Raw genomic sequence first — 24,421 nt, forward strand, 5'->3', positions numbered from 1 at the left:
CGGCTCCCCTGGCAGAACAGGCAGCTAGCTAGAGGTCTGTGGGGCTCACCAGCTGCTGTTTCGCTGTTTCATGGCAGTTCAGGCATCAGGTGAAATAAATCCAGTGAGCCTGAAATAGCCCAGATCCCAGATCCAGAGAACAGCGAGGCTTTTGAAGAGCACGGAGATGTAGAACTTAAAGGATGGCAGTTGCAGTGAGAAACCACTCTCTTTTCCCAATTCCTTGCTAATGGAAAATTAGGCTCCCCCCCCACCTCCCACACCTTACCTCAACCCCTCATCTTTTACAGTGTAATTTTACATAAGTTAGTAAGTAAGGTCAGAAGAGGAGTTGGGATCTTATTGAGAAAAGGGGTGTGGTATCTTCTTTTGGGGGCCTAGTCATCCTCATGCTTGCAATAAATGTGGTGTGATGGGATGGCAGCCTCCACAGGTGACTCAACAGAAATTCCAGATTTCCGAAAATCCTTCAGATGTGATCTCTGTCACAGGACACATACTCCTTTCTTATCATTGCCAACTCCCTTCAGAGGGTGGAGGCTCTTTCCACACCTAGTGGCCAGGGTGGCCATGTGGCTTGGTCTTGCCATAGGGACAGGAACAGAAGTGAAGTGTGTAACTGCCCTATCACTTGCTCTAAAGGAGATCTCCTGTCGTGGGCTTATTCTCTTTTCTGTTCCCGAATCCAGCTGGAGCCTGGATTTAGCAGGACCCAGATTTGACCAGTAGGCAAAGGCAATGCCGTAAGGAATGACCAAGTAACAAGAGGAAAGGAACCTGGGTTCCTGAATCCCCACCAGGCTGATTGCTCATTTCAGAAATGGAAAAGGAAACCAATTTGACAGGAGGGACCTACATTCTTCCTTTCCTCAGTTCTCTCTCGTGCTCAACAGCTGTGTCATGTTTCCTTCAGCTCTAAATGTTAGGACAACTTCATCTACTTGAAAAAAGTTTAAGTATTTTCATATGTATTATTCCACGTAACTATTGCAGTAATTCTAGATGGCTCAGGGGCTCATCCAGGGTTGGAGCCAGTGACGGCTGGGCCAGGCCTCAGCACCTTTTCTCTCCACAGCCTGTGTGTCAGCTGCCTTTAGGTGAACAGAGATGTTTGGACAGTAATGAGTTCTGTGCCTGGAGGTGGTCAAACCTGGGCTGACGATGGCACAGGAAAGACGTAAGCCCTGGAAAGACAGTAGAACTAGATGACCCTTAATATTTTTTTGAGGTCCTCCAAATTCTCTAATATTTTAGTACCTGCAGCATGGCTTCCTCTAAACCGTTTCCCCCACCGAACTTCAGAAGTATAACAAAAGAATATCTGAAGGAGCCCATTGTGATGAAAGAGACAAGATAGAAAAATGCTAAAAGAATCAAATGAAGAGACTAAGGAGATTTTGGAGAATTCGAGAAAGGCAAAGTTTAATTTGCATACAGGCATAACCCACACCTCACCCGGCAAGTGTTAGGCCACAGCACAAACCCCTCTGGCGGAGTCACAAATGTCCATAGATTTGCAAAGCAACTGGACACAAACAATATAATTCTCAAAGTAACACATGGGTTTGTCCATCACACACACATACAAATCACAAAGAAATACACTTAACTCCTCTGCAGGAGATGAGGATGGTAGTCAAGTTACCTCACATTTGGACAGCACTTTACAGTTTACAGTCTAATCCATTTTGTCCTCATGACAGCCCTGTGAGGTAGGCAGCACAGGAATCACTATTAACTCCATTTCACAGATGAAGAAACTGAGGATCAGAGAGGTTGCAGCACTGGCCTAAGGCTTTAGATGTAGATCTGAGCCTAGGACTCAGGGCTAGGATGCCTAGTCCAGTGCTCTTTCACAACTGCCTTTCCATGGAAAACTCAACGGTGGTGTCAAAGACAGTGGTTCAACATCATTTATTGACGAACTATTATTTTTCTTGAGCAAGTGAGATCAAGTACAATCAAATCAACCCTAATATTAACGTCATGTGGTGTGGTAGCCAAGATGAATAATTTTCTGAATCATTCATGTGTTTATACCTACAACAAAATGGTTGTTTTCTACTTTAGCTCTGCCCTGCCTTAATTTTAAGTCACTGACAGACATGGAGAAATGACACTCTGATTAGATTTCATTGACTCAAGTCTTATTACCAGGATTCACACAGTGGTGTCTGTAATCAAGTCATTATTTAAAGCTACAATCTGTTGTCTTTCTGAAATGAAAATGAATCCTATTCACTTACTCCTTCTGGCTGTGGACATTAGCCTAGCTCTATCCTTTAGCCATAAATAATATGTTATCTTTTATACCATTTCAACAGCAGTAAAAATGATAAACTTCACAGGCTGGTTTTTAAAAAAATCTTATAAAGTGAAGGGAAAGGTTTTTTTTTTTCTTTTTTTCCCATCCAGGGGGAATAAAATAAAACTTTGAAAAGAAAAGCTAAATAAAATCCTTTATTTTAAAATAAAAGTTAATTTTATTAGGAACAACCCCTCTATTGCATTACTCTTTTTAGTTAAGAATTTAAAAGTGGCCCAATCATTGCTGACCCACGGTCTTGTCTGTTATAGCACTGTGAGAAAAAAAAAAAAGAGGGGCGGGTCCATCATCACCCACACTCCAAATTGGAACATAAGGGAGTTTTCTCTGCAAAGGTATTCAATATCTGTACTGAAATTTAGCAAACAGTAATGGGGACTTGGTGTCAAAGCCAGCTGAAAATATTGCAACAGTTGTTTAAAATTCCCTCTTTAAATTCCTTCAGAGAAACACTAAGGAAAAGCGACAACATTCTACTTCATGCCTGAATCTGTATAATATATTGGCTTATGTAAGAGATTTGTCTCTGTAGCCAAACTGGATGTCTTAGTTAATAACCAAAGGCATCCTCTAAAATCCTCAAGATAATTTCATTGACAGTACAAAATGTGGGTATTCATCTGAAAGCAAGAAACTGGATTTTACTTCTGATTTTCTGGGTTCATTTTGCAAGAATATAAGTGTTCCCTACTTGGCTGTTAGGGGCTGACCTCCCATCTACTCATAGAAATGGGTCTCATATAATAGAATATAAGCAGACACAGCCAGGGGTGCACGCTCCAACAGTCACACAAAGCTTGCAAGGCAGAAGAGTATGGGTGCTTTAAGCAATCAAAAAGAAACCACAAATTGCTCTGTGGACTTTAAATGTGACCAAATTGAAAAATGCACTTTCCTCTCCCAGCTGGCCCCCAAATAGTGCAGGTCATCAAAAGCAACTCCCTTGGAGGTGGAGTTCTCTCTCTTGCAGCTCCAGCAAGGCTTCAGACTCTACGAAGCAGAAGGAGGGGTTTGTGACTCTCAATAAAATGCAAAGGTCAGCATAGACTACTGACAGTGCCCAAAGTTGACCACTGGGGGGCGCTTCCAACATTCTGCAGGAAATAGGCCTGAAAGCTTTGTCACTAGTTGAGGAAAACCTGTATGCCAAAAGGGGAGAAGTATTTGGAAATTCCTCTAGTTCCTATTTTTCTCTAATAAGAATGGCTGCGGGCTTCCCTGGTGGCGCAGTGGTTGAGAGTCCGCCTGCCGATGCAGGGGACACGGGTTCGTGCCCCGGTCTGGGAAGATCCCACATGCCGCAGAGCGGCTAGGCCCGTGAGCCATGGCCGCTGAGCCTGCGCGTCCGGAGCCTGTGCTCCGCAACGAGAGAGGCCACAACAGTGAGAGGCCCGCGTACCGCAAAAAAAAAAAAAAAAGAATGGCTGCATTACCTCTGGAACATTTGGGTCAGAGAATTGAGGGTCCAAACTTCCAGGGACAGTGCCCACAGAACCAAACCCTCCCTTCTGAAAGACTTTGGGGACTCTAAGGGCAGAGTCCGATGCATCAACCTTTCTGCGTGTTGCTCTGCCTGAAACTACTATGTGTGTGGTCCTTTCACTGATTTGTCCTGATTTTAGTTCACCTTCAAAACTATGTTTTTGCACCAAGAAAGTTAACCTTTACTTTCTTATTCTTTTGCACGACTTTGAGGTGCTTGGTGCAATTGACATATATTAGTTCAAACTGTGTTTCTGAACATTGAGAAACAAATTTTAAGTTATGCATTGTTAGGATCCAAACAACCCATGCTTCTTATCATGCATCAAGATGCATCAACCTCTTATTTGAAATTAAAGAGAAAAAACAAGCAACTTTTTTTAAAAAAAGAAAAATAAAGCATCCATAAGTCACCCTCCTTGGGTTTAGTGCTATCCTGTTGGCTAATATGAGCTATTGAAAATATTTTTGGAATGGTCTTCAAATATTATAAGTATTTTCTTTTACTTACTTGATATTTCACTATATAGTTATGTACAGACATGGCCCTTACCATGCAGGAAAAATGTACATTCTCCACCTCTGTGGGACATTATCAGTTCCCTGGGTCTTATGAGCCAGCAAGTTGAATTTATTAGTCAGCTGTCAGCTCTAACAACATAATTAAAGTGCAAAGAAAGAGAGAAAGCAGCCAGGTCAATTTTTTTTCATTGTCTGCATCAATATGCTTCATGCCTGCCAGATGCAATAGGCTCAGGTCACAATAACTCTATATCTTTTCTCTTCTTTGAAAGCAGAGGTCTCCCTGAGAAGCGAAGAGGGAGGTAAACATGAGATAGCCCTATTTCTTCAACAACCAACAATCCTGGGAGAAGCAAGGTTGCTTGCCCAGCCTAGGGTAGGAGGACTAACCCCTGCATTTGGTTTTCTGACACAAGGGCTGTTGAGTAGTTGGGTCCATTTCCCATATACTTACAATATTTTCACTCAGAAATGTCTCAAAATTTAAAGACTGGGGAAGAACCGTCTACCAACAGCACACGGAAGGGTGGGTTTTAAAAAGAAAATCCCACTAAACAGCTTTAAAACAAAAATACAATCAACGTTCATAGGCTAAAAATGGTTTGTGTAAATCAGAATAGATTCCCACATTACCAATGGCGGGGGCCGGGGGTGGGGTGGAATAAAACAAGCACAGCAAGGTGCAGAGATGATTTTTAAGTATATCTTTTCACTTAGCATTGAAACCCACTCTTCCCCGTAGCACTTTGTGGCCTTTTGTCATATTCCACAGTTTTGCCGGTGAGGTGCGTGGGCATCGTTTTGCAAAGCCTGCACCTGTCTCTCCAAGGGCATTGGCTTCCTGGTCTCCACAGCCTCAGGAAGAAGCCCCCCACTCCTCCACCTCGAGAGAGCCACTGGCTGGGCTCCGCAGGGGCACAGCTACTGAGTTTTAAATTATGGAAATGTTATGTACAAATCCACTTGACTTTCAACCTGTCTTTCCTGTCCTGTTGCCTAAAGACTGAAAGAGCAGTTTCAGAACATGCCATTCCTCCAATATAAATATTTATGATGCACTGAGGACCATGCACATGCTGAGGACTGAAATTGCTTATGTGTCGGCCCATCCCTACAGAGGCAGCCTCGGCTCTTCTGGAAGCCTGTGACAAAGGAAATGTAACAGAAGCAGTTAAACCCTAGGAGAAGACTGGGAGGTGCACTGGGCCAGTAAAGTGCCAGCGAAACATCACAAGCCTTTTCCATGGACCCTCGTCCCCGAGTTCTAATAGAACATGCAGCAGAGTTTCAAATTCCCCTTCTTACCTGCTTCATTAAAATGGCTACCAGCACCTCCCATCTTATATTCCCTCATGCAAATGTGCCCTCAGCTTTACCAAATATCAATCTCTTCACCTTCCCACCCAAGTCTGAAGCATCTGTCTTCGACTCCAACCAACCGGGCTTCCCTGGCTGGAGACAGAATTCCTGTTTGGTTCCATCATCTTCGGGGGACAAAGGAGACTGGCTTCGTCTCCATCACCCCCGTCCTCCCTGCACTGTGGGAGGCGTGGCATGCACAGTTCTGTCCCTTCTGCTTTCCACGAAAATTCCACGGACTCGGGGCAAGGCTGGATCGTCAAGCAGGGAGCCGAGGTTCAATTTTTAGAGACAGCTCATACAGTGTATCTTCATCTATGATGAGGGCTTTGTCAAGCAAGTACTGAGTGACCTGGAGAAAAAAGGGGAATCCCCACTTTGAGTTTTTTTCACAACACCAGTACGTACATTTTCTGGATGGAACCCGACACAATTCAATGTTTTCTCCTAAGCATTGAAATACTTTAGGTAACTAAAAAAATTATGAATATATTCTTTTCTTTCTTTTTTTTTTTTTTTTTTGCAGTACGCGGGCCTCTCACTGCTGTGGCCTCTCCCGTTGCGGAGCACAGGCTCTGGACGCGCAGGCTCAGCGGCCATGGCTCATGGGCCCAGCCGCTCCACGGCATGTGGGATCTTCCCGGACCGGGGCACAAACCCGTGTCCCCTGCATCAGCAGGTGGACTCTCAACCACTGCGCCACCAGGGAAGCCCATGAATATATTCTTACTATAAAAAAAAAAAAAAATCACACCTCTCTAGTCCTCTGTCAGCTCCCACCCCCAGGCACTGCCCTCAAGAACTGCCACTGTTATCAGTTGGCTTGTATTCTCCCAGACGTTTTTCTGTATCTTTCTAGACATTACCATGCACTTACAGAAATCATTTTTTCCCCTTATAAGTGGTATCAAAACGATACATTTTATTCTGCTTTTGTCAAACTAGAAGTCGTGGAGAGCTCCCCATGTCAGTACAAAGAGCTCTAACTGCTGTGCACCATTAACAGTGTGACATATCAGAGTTTATTTAATGATCTCCTATCGAGGGGTGTTTGGTGGCTGTCAATGTTTCACTATGACACAAAGTTACAGTGAAGTCCTTGTTAGCATGTTTCCTAGTGCTCACATGTGAATGGTCCTCTAGACACTGGAAATGAAAGGAAAGGAAAGGATATGGAAATGAACATGTTGGAACATGGGGTAGCTCCATGAAAATATTTCTTTATTTTTACTGAGATATAACAGACATAAGTAAAATTAATAGCTTGATTAGTTTGACAAATGTAAACACCCATGTAACTTACATATATAGCATGCTAGAGAATAACTCCATCACCCCAGAAAGTTCCCTCATGCAGCTTCCCAATTAACCTGCTGCCAGAAGCAATCGCTGCTCAGATTCTATCACCACATGTTCTGTCTGTTCTAGAACTTCATGTAAATGGAGTCACACAGTATGTACTCTTTTGTGTCTGGCTTCTTTCACTCAGCATAATGTTTTGAGATTCATCTATACTGTGGTGTGTTTCAGTGGTTTGTCCTCTTCCATTGCTGAGTGGTGGGTCCAATGTATAGATGTTCCACAATTGGTTTATCCATTCATCTATTTATGGACACCTGGGCTGTTTCCAATTTTTGGCTATTATTAAGAAATGCTATAAACATTTTATACAAGACTTTTAATGGCATGTTTTCACTTCCCTCTTGGATAAATACCTGGGTCATAAGTTAGATGCATATTTAACATTTCAAGAAACCTCCAAATGACACAGTTTTCCAAAGAGGTTGTACCGTGTTACTCTCACCAGCAGTGTATAAGAATTCCGGTTACTTGGTATATCAATTTTTAATTTTAAAACATAACATAAAATGACCTCCAAAACTGTTGTACCTATAGTACATAAGAGCACCTGTTATCCCATACCCTAACTAATGTTTGCTGTTACCAATATTTTAAAAATTTGTCTTTCTGATAGCTGATAATGATGCTTCATAATTTGCATTTTTTCTTATTAATGAAGTTGAACATTTTCCAAATATTTATTTGTTTCTTCTTCTGTGAGTTACCTGCTTATAGCTTTGTCAATTTTCCTATTGAGTTGTTTATGCTTTTCTTATAGATTTATAGGAATACTTTTATTCTGTCTCTTTGTTTTACATGTTACAAATATTGTCTCCTAGTCTACTGCTTGTATTTTGACTTTTTAAACAATTGCCCTTTGTCATATAGAAGTTTTAGATTTGATTCAGCAAACTTTATCAAGCTTGTCTTTTACAGATTTTGCATTCTGTGTTTAGGGTCTTTCAAACCCAAAGGTCATGAAATTTTGTCCTATATTTTATTTAAATAATTTAATATTTATTTTTATATTTAAGTAGTGAATTCATCTGGAATTTATTTTTGTGAATGGTATAAGATAGAGAGCCAAAATTCCTATTCCATTTACACAATGGTCAGTTTCTTTCTGGCGCTTTCTTTAAACATCTCCTTTATCCCATATTAGATTTTCATATAGACAAAATCTGCATCTGGACTTTATCCTCCTCCATTGAGTTTGTATTCCTGTGCCAATATAGTCCTGTTTTATTCACTACAGTTTTAGTGTCTGTATCTAGTAGGGAAAGCTCTCCCTTACTCTTCTTATTTTTCAAAAAGTCCTTATTTTTTTGGCCTATTAAAGCTTCCTTATGAGTTTCATAATAAGTATGTCAGGTTCTATGAACTAATAGGGATAATTGGCTGTGAGTTATATGGGAATCTTCTGTCTTACCTTCTCAATTTTTCTGTAAAGCTAAAATGATTCTAAAAAATAACGTCTATTAAAAAATGAAAAGATGGGCTTCCCTGGTGGCGCAGTGGTTGAGAGTCCACCTGCCACTGCAGGGGACACGGGTTTGTGCCCCGGTCCTGGAAGATCCCACATGCCGCGGAGCGGCTGGGCCCGTGAGCCATGGCTGCTGAGCCTGCGCGTCCGGAGCCTGTGCTCCGCAACGGGAGAGGCCACAAAAAAAAAAAAAAAAAAAAAAAAAGAAGGAAGGGAGGGAGGGAGGGATGGAGGGAGGGAGGAAGGAAGGAACAAAAGTAAAGAAAGAAGAAAGAAAGAGGTAATAAATACCAGTTATGGTTGGAATGGAGAGAGGAAGGGGGTATAAGACATGAGATGAATCTTGAAAGATGAGTAGGGACCACATAATGCAAGACTTTTTGGACATATCAAGATTTTTTTCTTTCCTTATCCTAAGAGCAAAGGGAAGCCAATAAAGCAAACAACTTCCACTGTGTGTTTCAGAGAGTTCTATCTGGCTGTAAATTTGTAGAATGGATTTGCATTCTGTAGACCAGGTAACAGATATTGGTAGTTTGGACCAGGGGTGGTTCCAGCTTCACAAGAAATACAGGATGTAAAACAGATAGAATTTGATGATGAATTGATATTCTTTTTGCTTTCTTTCTTGTTTTTCTTACTCAGAGTTACCAAAGGTTTGTCTGTTTTATTGGTCTTTTCTTTGAGTCAGCTTTTGGTATTATTGATCTACTCTACTGCTGTTTCCAATTAATTAATTTCCAACTTTTTCTTCATTAAATTCTCTTACAACCACACAATATTACCTTTGGCTGATGGTCTATTCGATAGGAAGTCTGCTGGAACTGGCGTATCTCTCTGATGATGTGTGATATCTGACAGAGACACAACAAAAGCAAAGCCTAAGTACTGCCCTGTGCTGCAGCAATTCTTCTGGGAGCCCGTCCCAGAGTAGTCAGTCCCTTCCTCCAGTGAGGTATCTGGAGCCCTGTCCGATCATGCTCCAGGCCCCAGGGCTTTCTTGCCCTTTAATGAGCCACACAAAATGTTAACAGCAAGGAAATACTGAATTCATCATCAGGGAAACAGCTGGCATGGGGTGGCCTCAGGTTCAGGAGTGGCAAGCCCTGGGTGCTAGTGTCCATGGGCTCCTTGCTTCTAACTTGGTGCTTAGAACCCAGCTGTCCAGCAAGAAGCCTCAGCATCTGTCTATCACTGGTCAGTCCTAGAAAGTCATCCCTGGAGCTTTATTCCCTACCCTCTTTGTCCAGACTGCAAGCTGAAATGGACCTGCGAAAATCTCCTGAATCAGCCAACATCAGGTGTCCACCACCAGTGTCCACCACCTCTTCACCTCGAGCGGAAAAAGCAGTGATCTTCACCTCGAGCGTAAAAAGCAGTGACCTTCCATGATGTTGCCTCTTCTCTATAAGCCACTGATGTCACTGAGACAGCCTGACTGTATGAAATTCTCACCTACCATTCTCATCTTGGAGAAATTGACGAGGCCTTCCTCAGTAAAATTTGGTGTTCCTTCTTCAATAAATGCCAGGTCTGTCAGGTACATCCCCAGATAAGGAACAGCAGGGGGGTTACAACTGCAAGACCAAGAAGTACTGTTGTCATGCTCATTCCCACAAGTGTCCACTTACCTCCCCATTTAAAATAAATAGGAAGTAAATGTGCTGCTCCCACCCTGAAGAATAAAGTCTTTTAATTCCATTTTCAGAAGCACACTTACGATATGCAGAGTTTTAAATATGCCTCACAATAGAATATGATACAAAATTACCGCCCATGCTTTACTATGTGTTTGAGACAATGGTATTTCAAACAACAGGATGTCTTACAAACAAATACTAACGTTTGCTAGCGAGACTTGCTTGCAGTATTTATCTGCATTGGCCACACTTCTCTGAGGGGTAAAAGCATGTAGGAAAACCCCATGCCCTCACCTCATTAAAGTGCAAACATTCAACCTTAAAGAAGTGGGTGGAAAAAAACATCAATGTAATTAGAGCTTGTAAAACTTGTTTTCTGTTTTAGTTAGTACTTAAATGTTTTAGAAGGTATAGACTTAATTAATATCACAACTACATGCTGAAGTGAGACCTTTGCTGTTTGGAAGGGGGATGAACTTGTTTTTCTCAAGGAGTCTAGAGGCTGAGAATATGGCCTTTTGATCCAGAGTGAACTGGGTTTGAGTCCCTGCTTGACCACTTACTAAGTGATGCAGGGCAAACTCTCTGAACCGCAGTTTCCTGTCTGTAAAACGGAGACAATAAAACTTATCTCTTTAGTTTGCTGTGAGGCTTAAATTAGACACATCAAGCACTTCACATAGAGTCTGTCATTTAGTAAGTGAATAGTTCTTGTACTATTGTTGTCATTGTTGTTACTATGAGTCTTTCTTTCTCTCATGGCATCACAGGACAATATTTTCCAGAGTAAGGCAAGTATGTGCAGTAGATGATAAGAAAACAAGTTGCAGGAGAATACATTTTATTCTCTCTCTCTCTGTCTCTGTGCACGCGTGCGTGTGTGTGTGTGTGTGTGCGCGCGTGTCTGTAGAAAGAGAGAATGATCCAGCAATAAAAGGTCAAAAATACATAACAATAATCAATAGGCACTGGAATATTTAAATTAAAAAATCACAGGAAATCACTGTGTTTAGATTAAGAAATACCAAGTCAAGAAACTCTTTATAGTAAAACAGTTTTATTTACTCTTTATGTGGTTTGATTTACTATGGTGATATATTCTTCTTATTTGGAAAGCTCTGCATACCATGAGTATGTCCATAAGCTATTTACTTACTATATCCACAGTATTCCAAATGAAAAGGGAAATCAGAAAAACACCTATATGATGGAAATTGTTCCCATTTGTTTTTCTTTTCAAACCAAAGTAGGAGGTAAGTGACTATTTGTACACTATAAAAATTATATAAACATATTTGTGAATTATGAATAATTTAATAATTAAGATAGACATACTTTTTAAGGGTTTCTCTGAGATTTTTAAATCTTCCTTCAGATGAAATAGTCTTCTGAAGCTTGTCCATTAGAGCTTTTGTCTAGAAAGAAACAAATAACTTAGTATGTCATGAAAATATTCCTATGGTTTGGTAAGGTGGTAAGTTACCAAAAGATGCTCAGTTCTCTTCTACAGTGGCAGTTACTGATACCTTTGCCAGACTATTGTGATGTGATATGACTTTCAAAGTATAGAGGGGGGCATTATATTTAAATTTAATGTTTAAAAAAGGGAGGAAGAACACGTGGAGAAGAAAAGTGACTACACTAATCATTGAGCCAAAAAGAGAGAAAATGTGTAGAAAAGAAAAACTGTAATGCACAAGAAACTTAGGAACTTAAAGAACAGAAAAGCACGTGTTGAATAGGGAATCTTAAAGGAGAGGTCTTGTGTCAGGGAGTTTAATGAATCTTTTCGACTGTTAATTTCCAAGTCATCAAAGCACATATTCTGTTGCTTGGCTATGGACTGACGAATACCGACTCTGATAAAATGTGACATGTGTGTGACAGGATAATATGCTCTTTGTATCCAGTGCCTAATGGCTGAGGCCACCAGCGCCTTAGAGGGAGGCAAAACCCAGCCATGACCAAGGGGTCGGTGTCCAGCTTTTGGATTCCGATATAGCTGTTTGAAGCCCACTTTAAAAATACTATTCCATAAAGACGCAGACGTAGAGAATGGACTTGAGGACATGGGGAGGGGGAAGGGTAAGCTGGAATGAAGTGAGAGAGTGGCATGGACATATATACACTACCAAATGTAAAATAGATAGCTAGTGGGAAGCAGCCACATAGCACAGGGAGATCAGCTCGGTGCTTTGTGACCACCTAGAGGGGTGCGATAGGGAGGGTAGAAGGGAGACTTAGGAGGGAGGAGATATGGGGATATATGTTTATGTATAGCTGATTCACTTTGTTATACAGCAGAAACTAATACAACATTGTAAAGCAATTATACTCCAATGAAGATGTTAAAAAAATTAAAAAATTAAAAAAATTTTAAAATAAAAATAAATAAAATAAAAATACTATTCCAATACCCATTCATCATAAAATCTCTCAAAAACTAGTGAAGAGAAAGTAGCTTCCTCAGTTTTATGAAAAGCATTTACAAAAAGCCTGCAGCTAACACCATCCTTAATGGTGAAAAACTGAAAGCTTCCCCCCCAAGATCAAGAACAAGGTAAGAATGTCCTCTCTTACTATCCTATTCAACATAGCATTGGAAAGTCTAGCCAGAGCAATAAGGCAACAAAAGGAAATAAAAGGCATATAAATTGGAAAGAAAGAAATAAGATTGTTCCTATTTACAAGTGACATAATTGTCTATGTAGAAAATTCCAAGGAAACTACAAAAAACCTCCTAGGACTAATAAGTGAGTTCAGCAAGGTTACAGATACAAGACCAACACAAAAAAATCAATTACATTTGTATATACTAACAATGAATGCGTGGAAACCAAAATTAAAACCACAAGAACATTTAAATATCTCCAAAGAAAATGAAATATTTAGGCATAAATCTAACAAAACATATACAGGACTTATATGTTGAAGATTTCAAAATGCTGATTTAAGAAATCAAAGAAAACTTAAAGAAGTTGTGAGAAATACTCTGTTTATGGACTGGAAGACTCAGTGTAGTAAAGATGTCAATTCTCCCTAAATTGATTGGTTTAATGGAATTCCAATGGAAATCTCAGTAAAGTTTTTAAGACATAGCTTTTATCCTAAAATTTATATGGAAGTCACAGCACTTAAGGTAGCTAAAATAATTTCGAAACAGAAGAATAAAGTGGAGGAATATAGAAAGAACTCTCAAATCTCAAAGGTTAAAAAACCAAACAATCTAATTAAAAAATGAGCTGAAGACATGAGTAGGCATTTTGCTGGAGGATATACAGATGCAAACAAGCACATGAAAAGATGTTTAACATTATTAGCCATTAGCAAGTGCAAATTAAAACAATGGTGAGATTTCAAAATGGCTAAAATTAAAAATAGTGATAACACCAAATGCTGACAAGAATGTGGAGAGGGCTTCCCTGGTGGCGCAGTGGTTAAGAATCCACCTGCCCATGCAGGAGACACGGGTTCGAGCTCTGGTCCGGGAAGATCCCACATGCTGTGGAGCAACTAAGCCTGTGTGCCACAACTACTGAGCCTGTGCCCTAGAGCCTTCGAGCCACAGCTACTGAAGCCCACGCGCCTAGAGCCCGTGCTCCGCAACAACAGAAGCCACCGCAATGAGAACTCGCGCAAAGCAACAAAGACCCAACGCAGCCATAAATAAATAAAATTAAAAAAAAAAAAAGAATGTGGAGAAACTGCTTTACTCATACACTCCTGATAGGAATGTAAAATGGTACAGCCTCTCCAGAAAAGAGTGGCAGTTTCTTATAAAACTAAATACACAATCACCATACGACCCAGCAATCGCACCCTTAGGCATTTATCCCAGAGAAATGAAAACTTATAGTCACATAAAACGTATTCATGAATGTTCATAGCAGCTTTATTTGTAAGAGCTGAAACTGAAAACAACCCAGATGTCCTTCAAGGGGTGAATGGTTAAACGAAATGTCATATCTACACCAGGAGGTACTGTTCAGCAATAAAAAGGAACTAAGAATTGATACACGTAACAACTTGAATGGATTTCAAAGGAATTATTCTGAGTTTAAAAAAAGGCAATCTCAAAATGTCATATACTGCATGATTCCATTTATACAACATTCTTGAAATGACAAAATTACAGAGATGGAAAACAGATCTGTGGTTGCCAGGAGTTAGGGAGGGAGAGGGGGAAGGCGGCTGGGGCTATAAAAGGGTGGCAGGAGGGATCCTAGTGATAGGACTGTTCTGTATCTTCACTCTGGTGGTGACCACATGCATCTATCCCTGTAATAAAGGCACACTAAACACACACACACACACACATGCACACACACACATGAATACATGTAAAAGTAATGAAGTCTGTATAAGACTGGTGAATGGTACCAATGGTTAATTTTGTGGTTGTGATATTGTCTGTAGTTATGCGAGATGTTACCACTGGGGGACACTGGGTATAGGGTGGAAGGGATTTCTATTATTTCTTATAATTGCATATGGACCTACAGTGATCTCAACATTAAAAGTTTTTTAAAAACAGTTTTTATAAAAGCTGTGGCTTTTATTTGCAAGGTCCAGGCTTTATTCACAGAAGAATTTGCCAGTTCTAGGGGCCAAACTTGGGATTCTTAGAGCATTCCATTTTTACTAAGGAATGGGGGGAGGGGATAAAAGATATGACTTAGGCTTGGTTTCTTGCTACATAGGGAGGAATTTAAAAGGCTTGGAGAGAGCAAAGAAAATAGAATAGAGTAAGAAGCAATGTCTCTGAGAGGGGCTTAAACCCTCAGAAGGGGCAACAGAAACCAGACAGCTTTGAGGAAATGTCAGCAGAATATATGCTATTCTTCCTGCCTGAAACCCTTGAGGTGGGTGCCCTGAAGACACCCTTCACCAACTTTGGGTGGTCACACAAGGCAGGCACAGTGGTCTGTGGAAGAAGGATATGCAGAGAGGGCCTGGCATAAACACTCCTAGCCTCTGGCGCCCATGGGACATGGAGGAGCCTAGAAAGTTCCCCCAACACCCTTTGAGAGGGTCGAGTTAACTAGTAATGAAGAATTATACTGCCCACTAGGGATCAGCAAGGGGCACCACAGCCTGTAGCAGAGGTAATACGCACCCCATCTCAGAGAATCAGCAGAGCCAGTGAGAGATGAAGGGGAGGTGAGGTCAGCCAAGCTCCCTGCGTGCAATAACCATGCCATGTTCCTGGCACGGTAGGTTGACCATTTGAACACCAGGCACAGGCAACTCACAGCGGCTTGTACCCAATGACTAAACTGCCAAAGACTACAGCAGGAGGCCAGTGGGTGCACACAGCCTTCCACAAGCCCGGAAAAGCCCTCCCTAACACCCACTGACACTCAGGGGGAAGAGCAGGGGGGAAATGGTGATGTCACTTGAATCTTGAAATTATCTGAAGGAAAAAATAAGCGTGAACAAGCTAAGTCCAATTAAAAGAAAATTAAGAAAGTTATATTTCTTCACATTCAAGTCATTATGCCAAAACTTGACTACCTGAATGACGAAGAAGAGGTGAACATGGAGGCCCTCTATCCCTGGTCTTTGGCCCTAAGGCATTTGTACCTTTACTTTGAGGGAGAAAGAATGGACGCACGGACATCACTGTGCTCACTTGGAATCAATGCGCCCCCCCTAAATAATTCAGGGAACAGCTCCTGACTGTCAACCACATTGTCTGAAGTTGTCCCAAGATATGTTATAATGAATGTTTTGATTCGTATTTTCTTTTCTAAATTAACCATTTAGAAACGCATATGAGCAGAATCAATTAAGTGGTAAGAACACAGTAATTACCCATGTTGGCACCTTTCTTTGGCAACGGAGCTGCTCATTTCAGCTAATTATTACCTAATCAGTAATATTTATCTTGGCTCTGGTCTCCCAGTCTCTCCTCCTCGCGGCAGCGGGAGGTGTCGCCCGCTGATGCTCACCTGCTTGGACACCTTGGCCCAGGTTTTCTTCAGCCGGTAGATGGCACTTCTGTTTAAGGCTGAGGTGATCTCCAGCACGCCGTTGTAGTTGTGCAGGCACCTGCAGATGTCCGCCACGGCCACCCACTTCTCAATTGCGTTGGCTCGGGAGCTGACATCCGCATAATTCATGATCTGGGAGGCTACCAGGTTACTCATCTGAGACAAGGTAAAAGCCAAGAGAGGCCAGCTAAGAGCCAAAGCAATTCATGCAGGCACGATACCTGAATTACCTACAGAAATGTCAGCAAAGCAGGTGTCAAGGGATGCAAGATCATGGTGCATTTAGATATCAACCTTCTGAAGAAACTAAAGTCTGTAACGGTAACAATAACAACACACGAATGAACACCTGCTCATCCTGAGTGAAGAGAGGGGTTGTTTGGGATCAGCTTGTTGGGGGAAGAGGTGATTTTGCTAATCATTAATTTTGACCAAGGAGTCATTTCCAATAATTACTGAGAGAATGGCAGAGAATGAGCTAACCCCTGAGGAATGGCAACCTTTGCAGATCAGGGGTTTCACTGCTTGGGGCCTCTCCCAATGTTCTTTGGGTCCCAACAGTGTGGGGATATTCACTCTAGGAAGCCTCAGTTATCACAAAGAAAACACATTTCCTCCCAATCAAATCAAACTCTAACCTACCAACTCTCAAACCAGAAACACTTAGGTGCAGAAGAGAGAACATTTTCGTCTTCTCAGCTTGCTGAATTTTTTTTCCACCAGCAGTTAAAGGGACCTATAGTTTCAAGGCTAAGCACTGTAATTCTATGAGTTAAAGCCAAGAGAAAAATAGGCAGCTTAAGAAGCTCAACACTTAGAATATGGAAAGGAAAAGACTAGAACAGGATTGATTACTAATAAAGGGAATCTGGGGTCCATAATCTTATATCCATACACTAAATCTGATGAGTACACCAACTCTTTGATAATTCCATAGGTATTTTAAATCTCACTGGGCCTCAGAACTATCATTGTGCATATTTATTAAAGAAATCATTTTGTACTGAGCACCTAGTAAGGAAAAATAAATAAATAAATCAGTCTCCCTGACCTTAAGGCGCTGAGCCTGGTTAGGTGGGAAGGTGAGGAGAGGCAGACAGAAACAAGTAAATACCACAAAGCGAAATGCAAAGCTAGGGCTGTGTGGGGGGTGGAGCTTGAGAAATAGAGGCAGCATGGGGCAGGTGGCCTAGTACAGAGGAGAGAGATCGTGCCTGCACTGAACCCTGAAGGGTGAGGAGAAGCTAGCTACTGCTTCCCATCAAAGTAGAGGAGTGTCTGCAAAGGGACAGAGGGGGAAGGCGTGGTGGCATGGAGGATCTGGCAGCTGTCTGAGGAGCACGGGGGTTGGTGAGAGACAAGGATGACAGAAGGCGGGGCTCCTGTAGGCCAGGTTGAGCCGCTGGGGCCGTATTGTGAAGGTGAGGGGAAGCCACTGACAAAATTTCATCAAAGAGATATAATTAGATGGGCCTCTGAGAGAAGTTATTTCCGTGACACTGTGTGAAGAAAGGGTTGGGTGGCAGTGAGATGGAGGTGGGGAGACAGTGAGTTAGGAGCTCCTGGAGAAAAGAATGAAAGGCCAGTGGGAAGGGAGGGGAAAAGAAGAGTCTGAGACGTGTAGATTTAGGGTTCACTAACATGTTGAGGGGTGAGTGAGGTGGGGAAAGGAGAAGAAGGGGTCGCAGATGACCTCTAGATTCCGTGCTTGGTTGAGTGAGTGGCTGGTGGGGCCATTACCCAAGACCAAGAACAGAGAATAAGATGAAGAAGCAGGCTTAGTGGGTCTGGGAGGTGATGATGATGAGTTCCATTTGCAATCTGGACACAGTGCAAGTGGCCACCCAAGTAGAGACATGTGGATATGGAGCCTGGGACTGAACCTCTGATTTGAGTGTCCATTTCATCCCAAGTGTATGTACAGCACAGGCAAAAAAGAAAAAGGGTTTACTGTGCACAGAAGGGGCTCTGCTTCTCAAAGAGTGGCCCAGACAGGTCATGTGTCCTGTCCTTTAGGAAGCAGTGGCATTTGATGCTTGTTATGTAATAACATCTATTCCACATGTACCCTCAGCAAAGCACTGTCTTGGGAATTTGCATTGTTGTTTTGTATTTTGATTCTGGATGACATTAATTTACCTACAGGTTTCCTGGTAGTCTTTTTTTTTTTTTTTTAAACATTATCATTACTCCTTTTACCATACTTTAGTAGAATTGAAAAGGGAGCCTTCCCTTTGCCGGGATAGGCCTGAAGACATTCCAACATCTGTGGCTCTTCCACAGGACTAAGACCAGTAGAACGGCACCAATAGGGAGGAGGAGGGTATGAAAGCAACTGCATTTTAACTGCTGCAGAAGAGCAGAGAGGGAGATAGACTGACAGCTGGTTACCTTTGAACGCAGTCTCAGCATCACTGTAATTATGCTCAAAGAGGTTCCTTCCCACCCTGGAATGTACTGGGACTGAATGTTCAGTAATAATGAGGAGGAGCTGTAGCAACCCAGCCTTACCATCACCAGTACCAACAGGGGCCAGTGACACAGTGCCGTCAGAACCAGTCAATCTACAACCATGAAGTAATGATGATCATGATAAAAATAATAGCAGCTACCTATGCATCACTGAGCACTTACCAGACTTGTGTACCCTCAAATGTGAACTGGAAGGTAACTGGAAGTTATCACATCACTGTGAACTCTTAGAGGAGATTTAAGCTTCTTTTTTTTTTAACATTCCATCAGTTTTGTTTAAAAAGTGGGTGGCAGACTTCCTTTAATTTAGAGAAGGCATCTCAAGACCCTGATGCTCATCTTCCTATAACACTCCCACCCAAGGTTTTATTTTTATGGTTACTCACATCATTGAAGTGTTGGCTGGTTTTCATAATGTAAGGTGTTCTTTCATTTTTATCCAGCTTCATCCACCCCTGCCCAAGAAATTCTCTGAAAATTCAAAACAGAACACAAAATCAGTTAAGTTTTTTAAGGGTGCCTATGATCCTGAATAATTATTATGAATATTATATACATTAAACTTGACATTGCCCAACCCTGCTGCTCCATCTCAAATGAATTTTAGCTCAATTCTACCATTTCACCACTTGATGCCAAAAAGATTCTTTAGTTTCAGCTTTCTCTTATAAAATGTTTGGAACCGGGTCCTTATTAGGATCATTATAAAGGCTTCTCTGAAATTGGAAAAACAATGACAAGAGGAATAAAGAGCTTAAGTGCTAACTCAGAAACCAAGACCATTTTCCGTGGATCAGCTTTAAAAAATCTTAAGCCTTAGCAGAAGGCCTGAAAAATCCATCACTACCAAAAATGTTAATCAAGAACAGCATGTTTTCCTCCACTTTGCTCTGACAGTCTCCAGGAGAATGTCAATTCTACGGGCAGGGACTTTCCTTTGTTCTCCCCAGAGCCCGGAACAGTACACGTGGTAAGGGCCGAATGAACAAATGCTCTTGTTAGCACTTTGCAGCCCGTTCATGGGATGAAGGCAGTTACGGTGGTGGGAGCTCAGCCTGGAGGAAGGTCTGTCTTCCGAATAACATCCCTGCTCCTTCATTTCACTCATGAGTGGGTCACTGGATCACCGCAAGCGAGGGACAATCAAGCTGGAGCATACAGGAATTATTTTGTCAAGGCATTACCAAAAATAAAATGAAATTACTCTGACACATTCTTAATCCAGCAATGTTGACTGAGTCCCTTGACGTGGGTGGTACTGTTCCCATCCTGCAAGGCTGTTGGACATAAAGATGTGCTTTTTCCACGGATGAAAATTGGTACATGTTCACAGAGGCACAGAGGAGGAGAGGTGAGAAGGGTCCCAGGAAGAGACCACACCAAGGGCAACCACAAAGATTCAGGCTTTGCTGTTTCTCCTCTTCCATAGTGGTCATGTTCCCCTCCCTCCTGAATCCTCATTGCACTGGAGGATAGTCAGGAGGTGGGGGGAGAGGCACTGCACTCCTAACTCAAGTCATCAAATAGTCAGTGGGTTCATTTGTACGGCCAAGGGGCCACGTTCCTTTTTTCCCTATGTTCATGGATGGGTCTACAATTGCTGAAAGAGGGAAATAAGATAAAATGCATAGGGCTTCGCTGGTGGCGCAGTGGTTGGGAGTCCGCCTGCCGATGCAGGGGACGCGGGTTCGTGCCCTGGTCCGGGAAGATCCCAAATGCTGCGGAGCGGCTGGGCCCGTGAGCCATGGCCGCTGAGCCTGCGCGTCCGGAGCCTGTGCTCCGCAACGGGAGAGGCCACAACAGTGAGAGGCCCGTGTACCATAAAAAAAAAAAAAAAAAAAGATAAAATGCATAAAAGAAAAGTCGGCAGGAGCATCTTCTGGCCCTGCCCCTTATACTGTAGCTCTGACCGCCAACATGGCTACGCCTGAGCCTCCATCATCCTGGATGTCCTCTTCTCTACATATGACATGGACCACACTCATACCTCTTACCCAGCCCCTCCCTTACCTTTCATTTAGTTATAATTTCACAGGGGACTTATGCCAACAGTTGTTATCTGTCCAAACAAAGGCCTTGTTTGTAGAGCTGCTGATTAGGACAGCAGGAGGGGGCTTAAAGAGCCTCCCTTACTCTGCACACGAGACAGTTAAAAGGCAGTAGTGACATGGATGCTCATTACGTGACAGCGTTCACTCGGCAGATACCCACACCAAGTGTGCTCTGTGCAAAGCACTGTCTTGGCAGTCTACGCTGTTCTGGAGTCTCGATGCTTAGCAATACCTGCTGATTTATGGACATGGGGGAAAAATTGCAGCAAAATTTACAGAATTTCCCAACATCAGTGTTTCTCAAAGTATAGTCTCAGACCACGCAGAATTATCTGGGATTCTCATTGAAAATGAAGTTTCCTGGGCCTCAAACCTACTGGAATCAGGATCTCTGGCGGGGGGGTGGGCAGGGAGCGGTACCTAGGGATGTCCTTTTTTTTTTTTTGCGGTACGCGGGCCTCTCACTGCTGCGGCCCCTCCTGTTGCGGAGCACAGGCTTCGGACGTGCAGGCTCAGCGGCCATGGCTCACGGGCCCAGCCACTCTGCGGCATGTGGGATCTTCCCGGATCGGGGCACGAACCTGTGTCCCCTGCATTGGCAGGTGGACTCTCAACCACTGCGCCACCAGGGAAGCCCGGGATGTACATTTTTAACAGGTTTCCCAACTGATTTTAGGCACCATGAAGTTTGAGAACCACTGTTATACTGTATTGCGGTTTCTATAACACAAAGATGTGAGAGGACAGAGAACTTTGTGTTCTATGGTAACTGTAGTACATACAGAAACACAGGAGTAACCATCTTGAGAGTTCCCAATATTTCTATATAAATATTTCCAACATAAAGTGGAACCAAAAGACATTCAAGTGGGACCAAACCAACATAAGATTAAGAGCCACAGCTCTGCGCACACACATCTGCTGAGGAACAATGTCAGCTGTAGGGCAGCCGGCCCTGCCTGCAGGGACCTGCTGCTGTGAGGGCACACTCACTCGTAGGGAATGCTTCTGAAAACGATGTGGTCCAGGAGGGTGATCTGCTCAGCCAGCTCCATGGCCGACAAGGTCTCAAAGCATTCAGCCTTTGGACAGTCCGTCTGGAAGAGATGAGGGCAGGGAATGAAACACACCAGGAAGCAAGGTGCCTGCCAGCTCACTGCAGCTGCTTGGAGTACAAAGTCCACCCTAGATTCCAGCTATGAAGAAAATGGCAGAAAGCTCAGAAATATCAGCCGGCATTAATATCATGGACCAACTGCTAAACCCCAAGCCAAATCTGGTTTTTCTCACACAGTTCCAGTGACAGAATATACAGTCCAGAGCCCAGTTATCAGTTATGGGCACAGTGCTTGCCTTTGAGAGGTAAGTCTTACATATAATTGTGCAGGATAAGACCACGGCTGAACTTACCAGTTGAATTATATCCTCCGGTTTTAGGTGGATGTCATCTTGATCATCTTGTGAAAGGGCCCTAAAAAAAAGTCAAAATATCCTCCATGAAAAGAAAATAGACATACCAGAAATGAAATGACAAAATGCAGTTCAGTTTCCCCTGGGTGGAAGTCAGAGGGTTCCGGTCTGCGAGGCTGTGGAGACGTGAATTGAAGACAGAGGGTCAAGGAAACAGGAAAACACACATGTTAAAGGCAGAGGAGGATCATCAAGAGAGCTGACTTATAACAAGGAGCCAACCTGTTACATACAAGTTGTATATAAAACACCCACTGTGAAAGTGAAGCAGAGGGTAAGCTGGTGCTTTGTGTTACTGAGCGGATCTATGCCACTAATCTGGGTGCCTTGCGTTGCTATCAGCCAGGGTTTCTAACAGGCCCAAGTGTCCCATCCACAATCCTCCAGCCCCTACCCTGGCCCCTCCCTGCTGATGCTGAGGCAGAAGATGCAGGCGTAGGTAGACCAGAAGCTCAGGGGGGGTTCCTGGGTAGCAAGAGTTCAAACAATACCAGGTAGAAAGCCAGCAGGTGAACTCTTCCCCTTTGCTTCCCAGATGGGCTTTCCTGAGATACATTTGGTACTGTATCCCCACACTGGGTGTTATTCAGCTCTCAATAAAATTTTTTTTGATCAGTGACAAATGAATAAATGAATACATAAGTTAAGGTGGGTCCTGGTTCCAGAGTGACAGTGATACTTTCACGTCCAAGAGAAGTTCAGGGTCCAGAAAATTAACCTGATTATATAACTTGCCATCTGGACCAAACACTTTAAGTGTCCTAAAATGAAGGCACAATCATATATTAAAAGTATTAAAATATTTAAACAGTGTCCAACCATGTAGCCTGTCTGCTGGAGGACACTAGTTTTAAAAAGCAACAATGAGGGCTTCCCTGGTGGCGCAGTGGTTGGGAGTCCGCCTGCCGATGCAGGGGAAACGGGTTCGTGCCCCGGTCTGGGAGGATCCCACATGCCGCGGAGCGGCTGGGCCCGTGAGCCATGGCCGCTGGGCCTGTGCGTCCGGAGCCTGTGCTCCGCAACGGGAGAGGCCACAACAGTGAGAGGCCCACATACCACAAAAAAAAAAAAAAAAAAAAAGCAACAATGATGTGATGTTCTATTGTGTTCTGAGTTGATAAAAAACAAAACTATCACCCTCGAAAATATAAAATCACTGAGGTGGGTAATCGTATGCTCATTACATGCCAGGCATGTGCTAACCATCTGACACACACTCTCTGCTATATCATAAAAAACCCCTATAAAGTAAGCACTATTATCTCCATTTTATAGATGAGGAAACAAAAGCTCAAAGAAATGGACTAACTGGCCCAGGGTTCGGTCCAGTTTGCTTTCCTGTTGCTCTTGCTTGTCATGAGCAGCCTTATGAAAGGCACCACTTCAAAGGTCCAGCATAGAACACACACCAGAAAAGGTCAATTCCTTTTCCTCTATCTTCCTTCTCTCTAGCTGTTTACCCGGGAGCAGAATCCTTCTAGATCACAGGAATGGCAATCCTCTTGTCTGCAATTAGCTGTATCATTTGTGAGAAGAAAAAGTCATCATATGCTAAAGGGCAGATTAAGGTGAGGAAAAAATAAGTAAACATAACTCTTTCTCCAAAGACTGTTACATCACACTTAAGGGTTAGACACAGGGGAAAAGTGACTCTTTCCCAAAGCGCATGTCATCCTTTCTATGGTAGCCTATGTTCCTGGAGAGAGATCAGTGGCCTTATAACTATGTGTATCCGTGGAAAAGATCCTTTTTATGAGGCTGGGCAATATTCTTAGCTTGGAAATAAGTGGTCCAGAAGTTATTTTGCTTCTATCAAATGTTCCTCCCCTCAACGATCTTACCCTAATATTCCAAGATACATCTGGTCCCATTCAGTTACCTAACATTTCTCTATTCAAAAGAGTCTGTCCTATTAATCAAAATAAATGCTATCTCTTTTGAAAATGTCCCCTTAGAACAAAAGTTCTTAACCCTAGAGTATCACTAAATAATCTCTAGATGTCCACAAACTTTTAAAAATGATATGCAGGGGCTTCCCTGGTGGCACAGTGGTTGAGAGTCCGCCTGCTGATGCACGGGATACGGGTTTGTGCCCCAGTCCGGGAAGATCCCACATGCCGCGGAGCGGCTAGGCCCGTGAGCCATGGCCGCTAAGCCTGCGCATCCGGAGCTGTGCTCCGCAACGGGAGAGGCCACAACAGTGAGAGGCCCGCGTAACGCCAAAAAAAAAAAAAAAAAAAAAAGATATGCAAATGTGTGCATATATTCATATGTTCATTTTT

General features: G+C 42.8%; 1 protein-coding gene across 2 annotated transcripts in view; it reads right to left on the reverse strand.

Annotated features, from left to right (window-relative positions):
* Window positions 1–5,948: 5,948 nt before the first annotated feature.
* The window catches only part of RASGRF2 (Ras protein specific guanine nucleotide releasing factor 2), a gene marked incomplete at both ends in the record, with an annotated part of 248,550 nt that continues 230,077 nt past the window's right edge, over window positions 5,949–24,421 (reverse strand). For both annotated transcript variants that reach the window (XM_079701968.1, XM_079701967.1), the window contains 8 exons: window positions 5,949–6,041; window positions 9,299–9,367; window positions 9,973–10,090; window positions 11,489–11,568; window positions 16,105–16,302; window positions 19,005–19,089; window positions 21,663–21,766; window positions 22,080–22,140. In XM_079701968.1, coding sequence (XP_079558094.1) covers window positions 5,949–6,041; window positions 9,299–9,367; window positions 9,973–10,090; window positions 11,489–11,568; window positions 16,105–16,302; window positions 19,005–19,089; window positions 21,663–21,766; window positions 22,080–22,140 — 808 coding nt within the window. The remainder of the gene's footprint in view (window positions 6,042–9,298; window positions 9,368–9,972; window positions 10,091–11,488; window positions 11,569–16,104; window positions 16,303–19,004; window positions 19,090–21,662; window positions 21,767–22,079; window positions 22,141–24,421) is intronic.

This window comes from Hyperoodon ampullatus, assembly GCF_949752795.1.
Source record: "Hyperoodon ampullatus genome assembly, chromosome: 4".
Lineage (NCBI taxonomy): Eukaryota > Metazoa > Chordata > Mammalia > Artiodactyla > Ziphiidae > Hyperoodon > Hyperoodon ampullatus.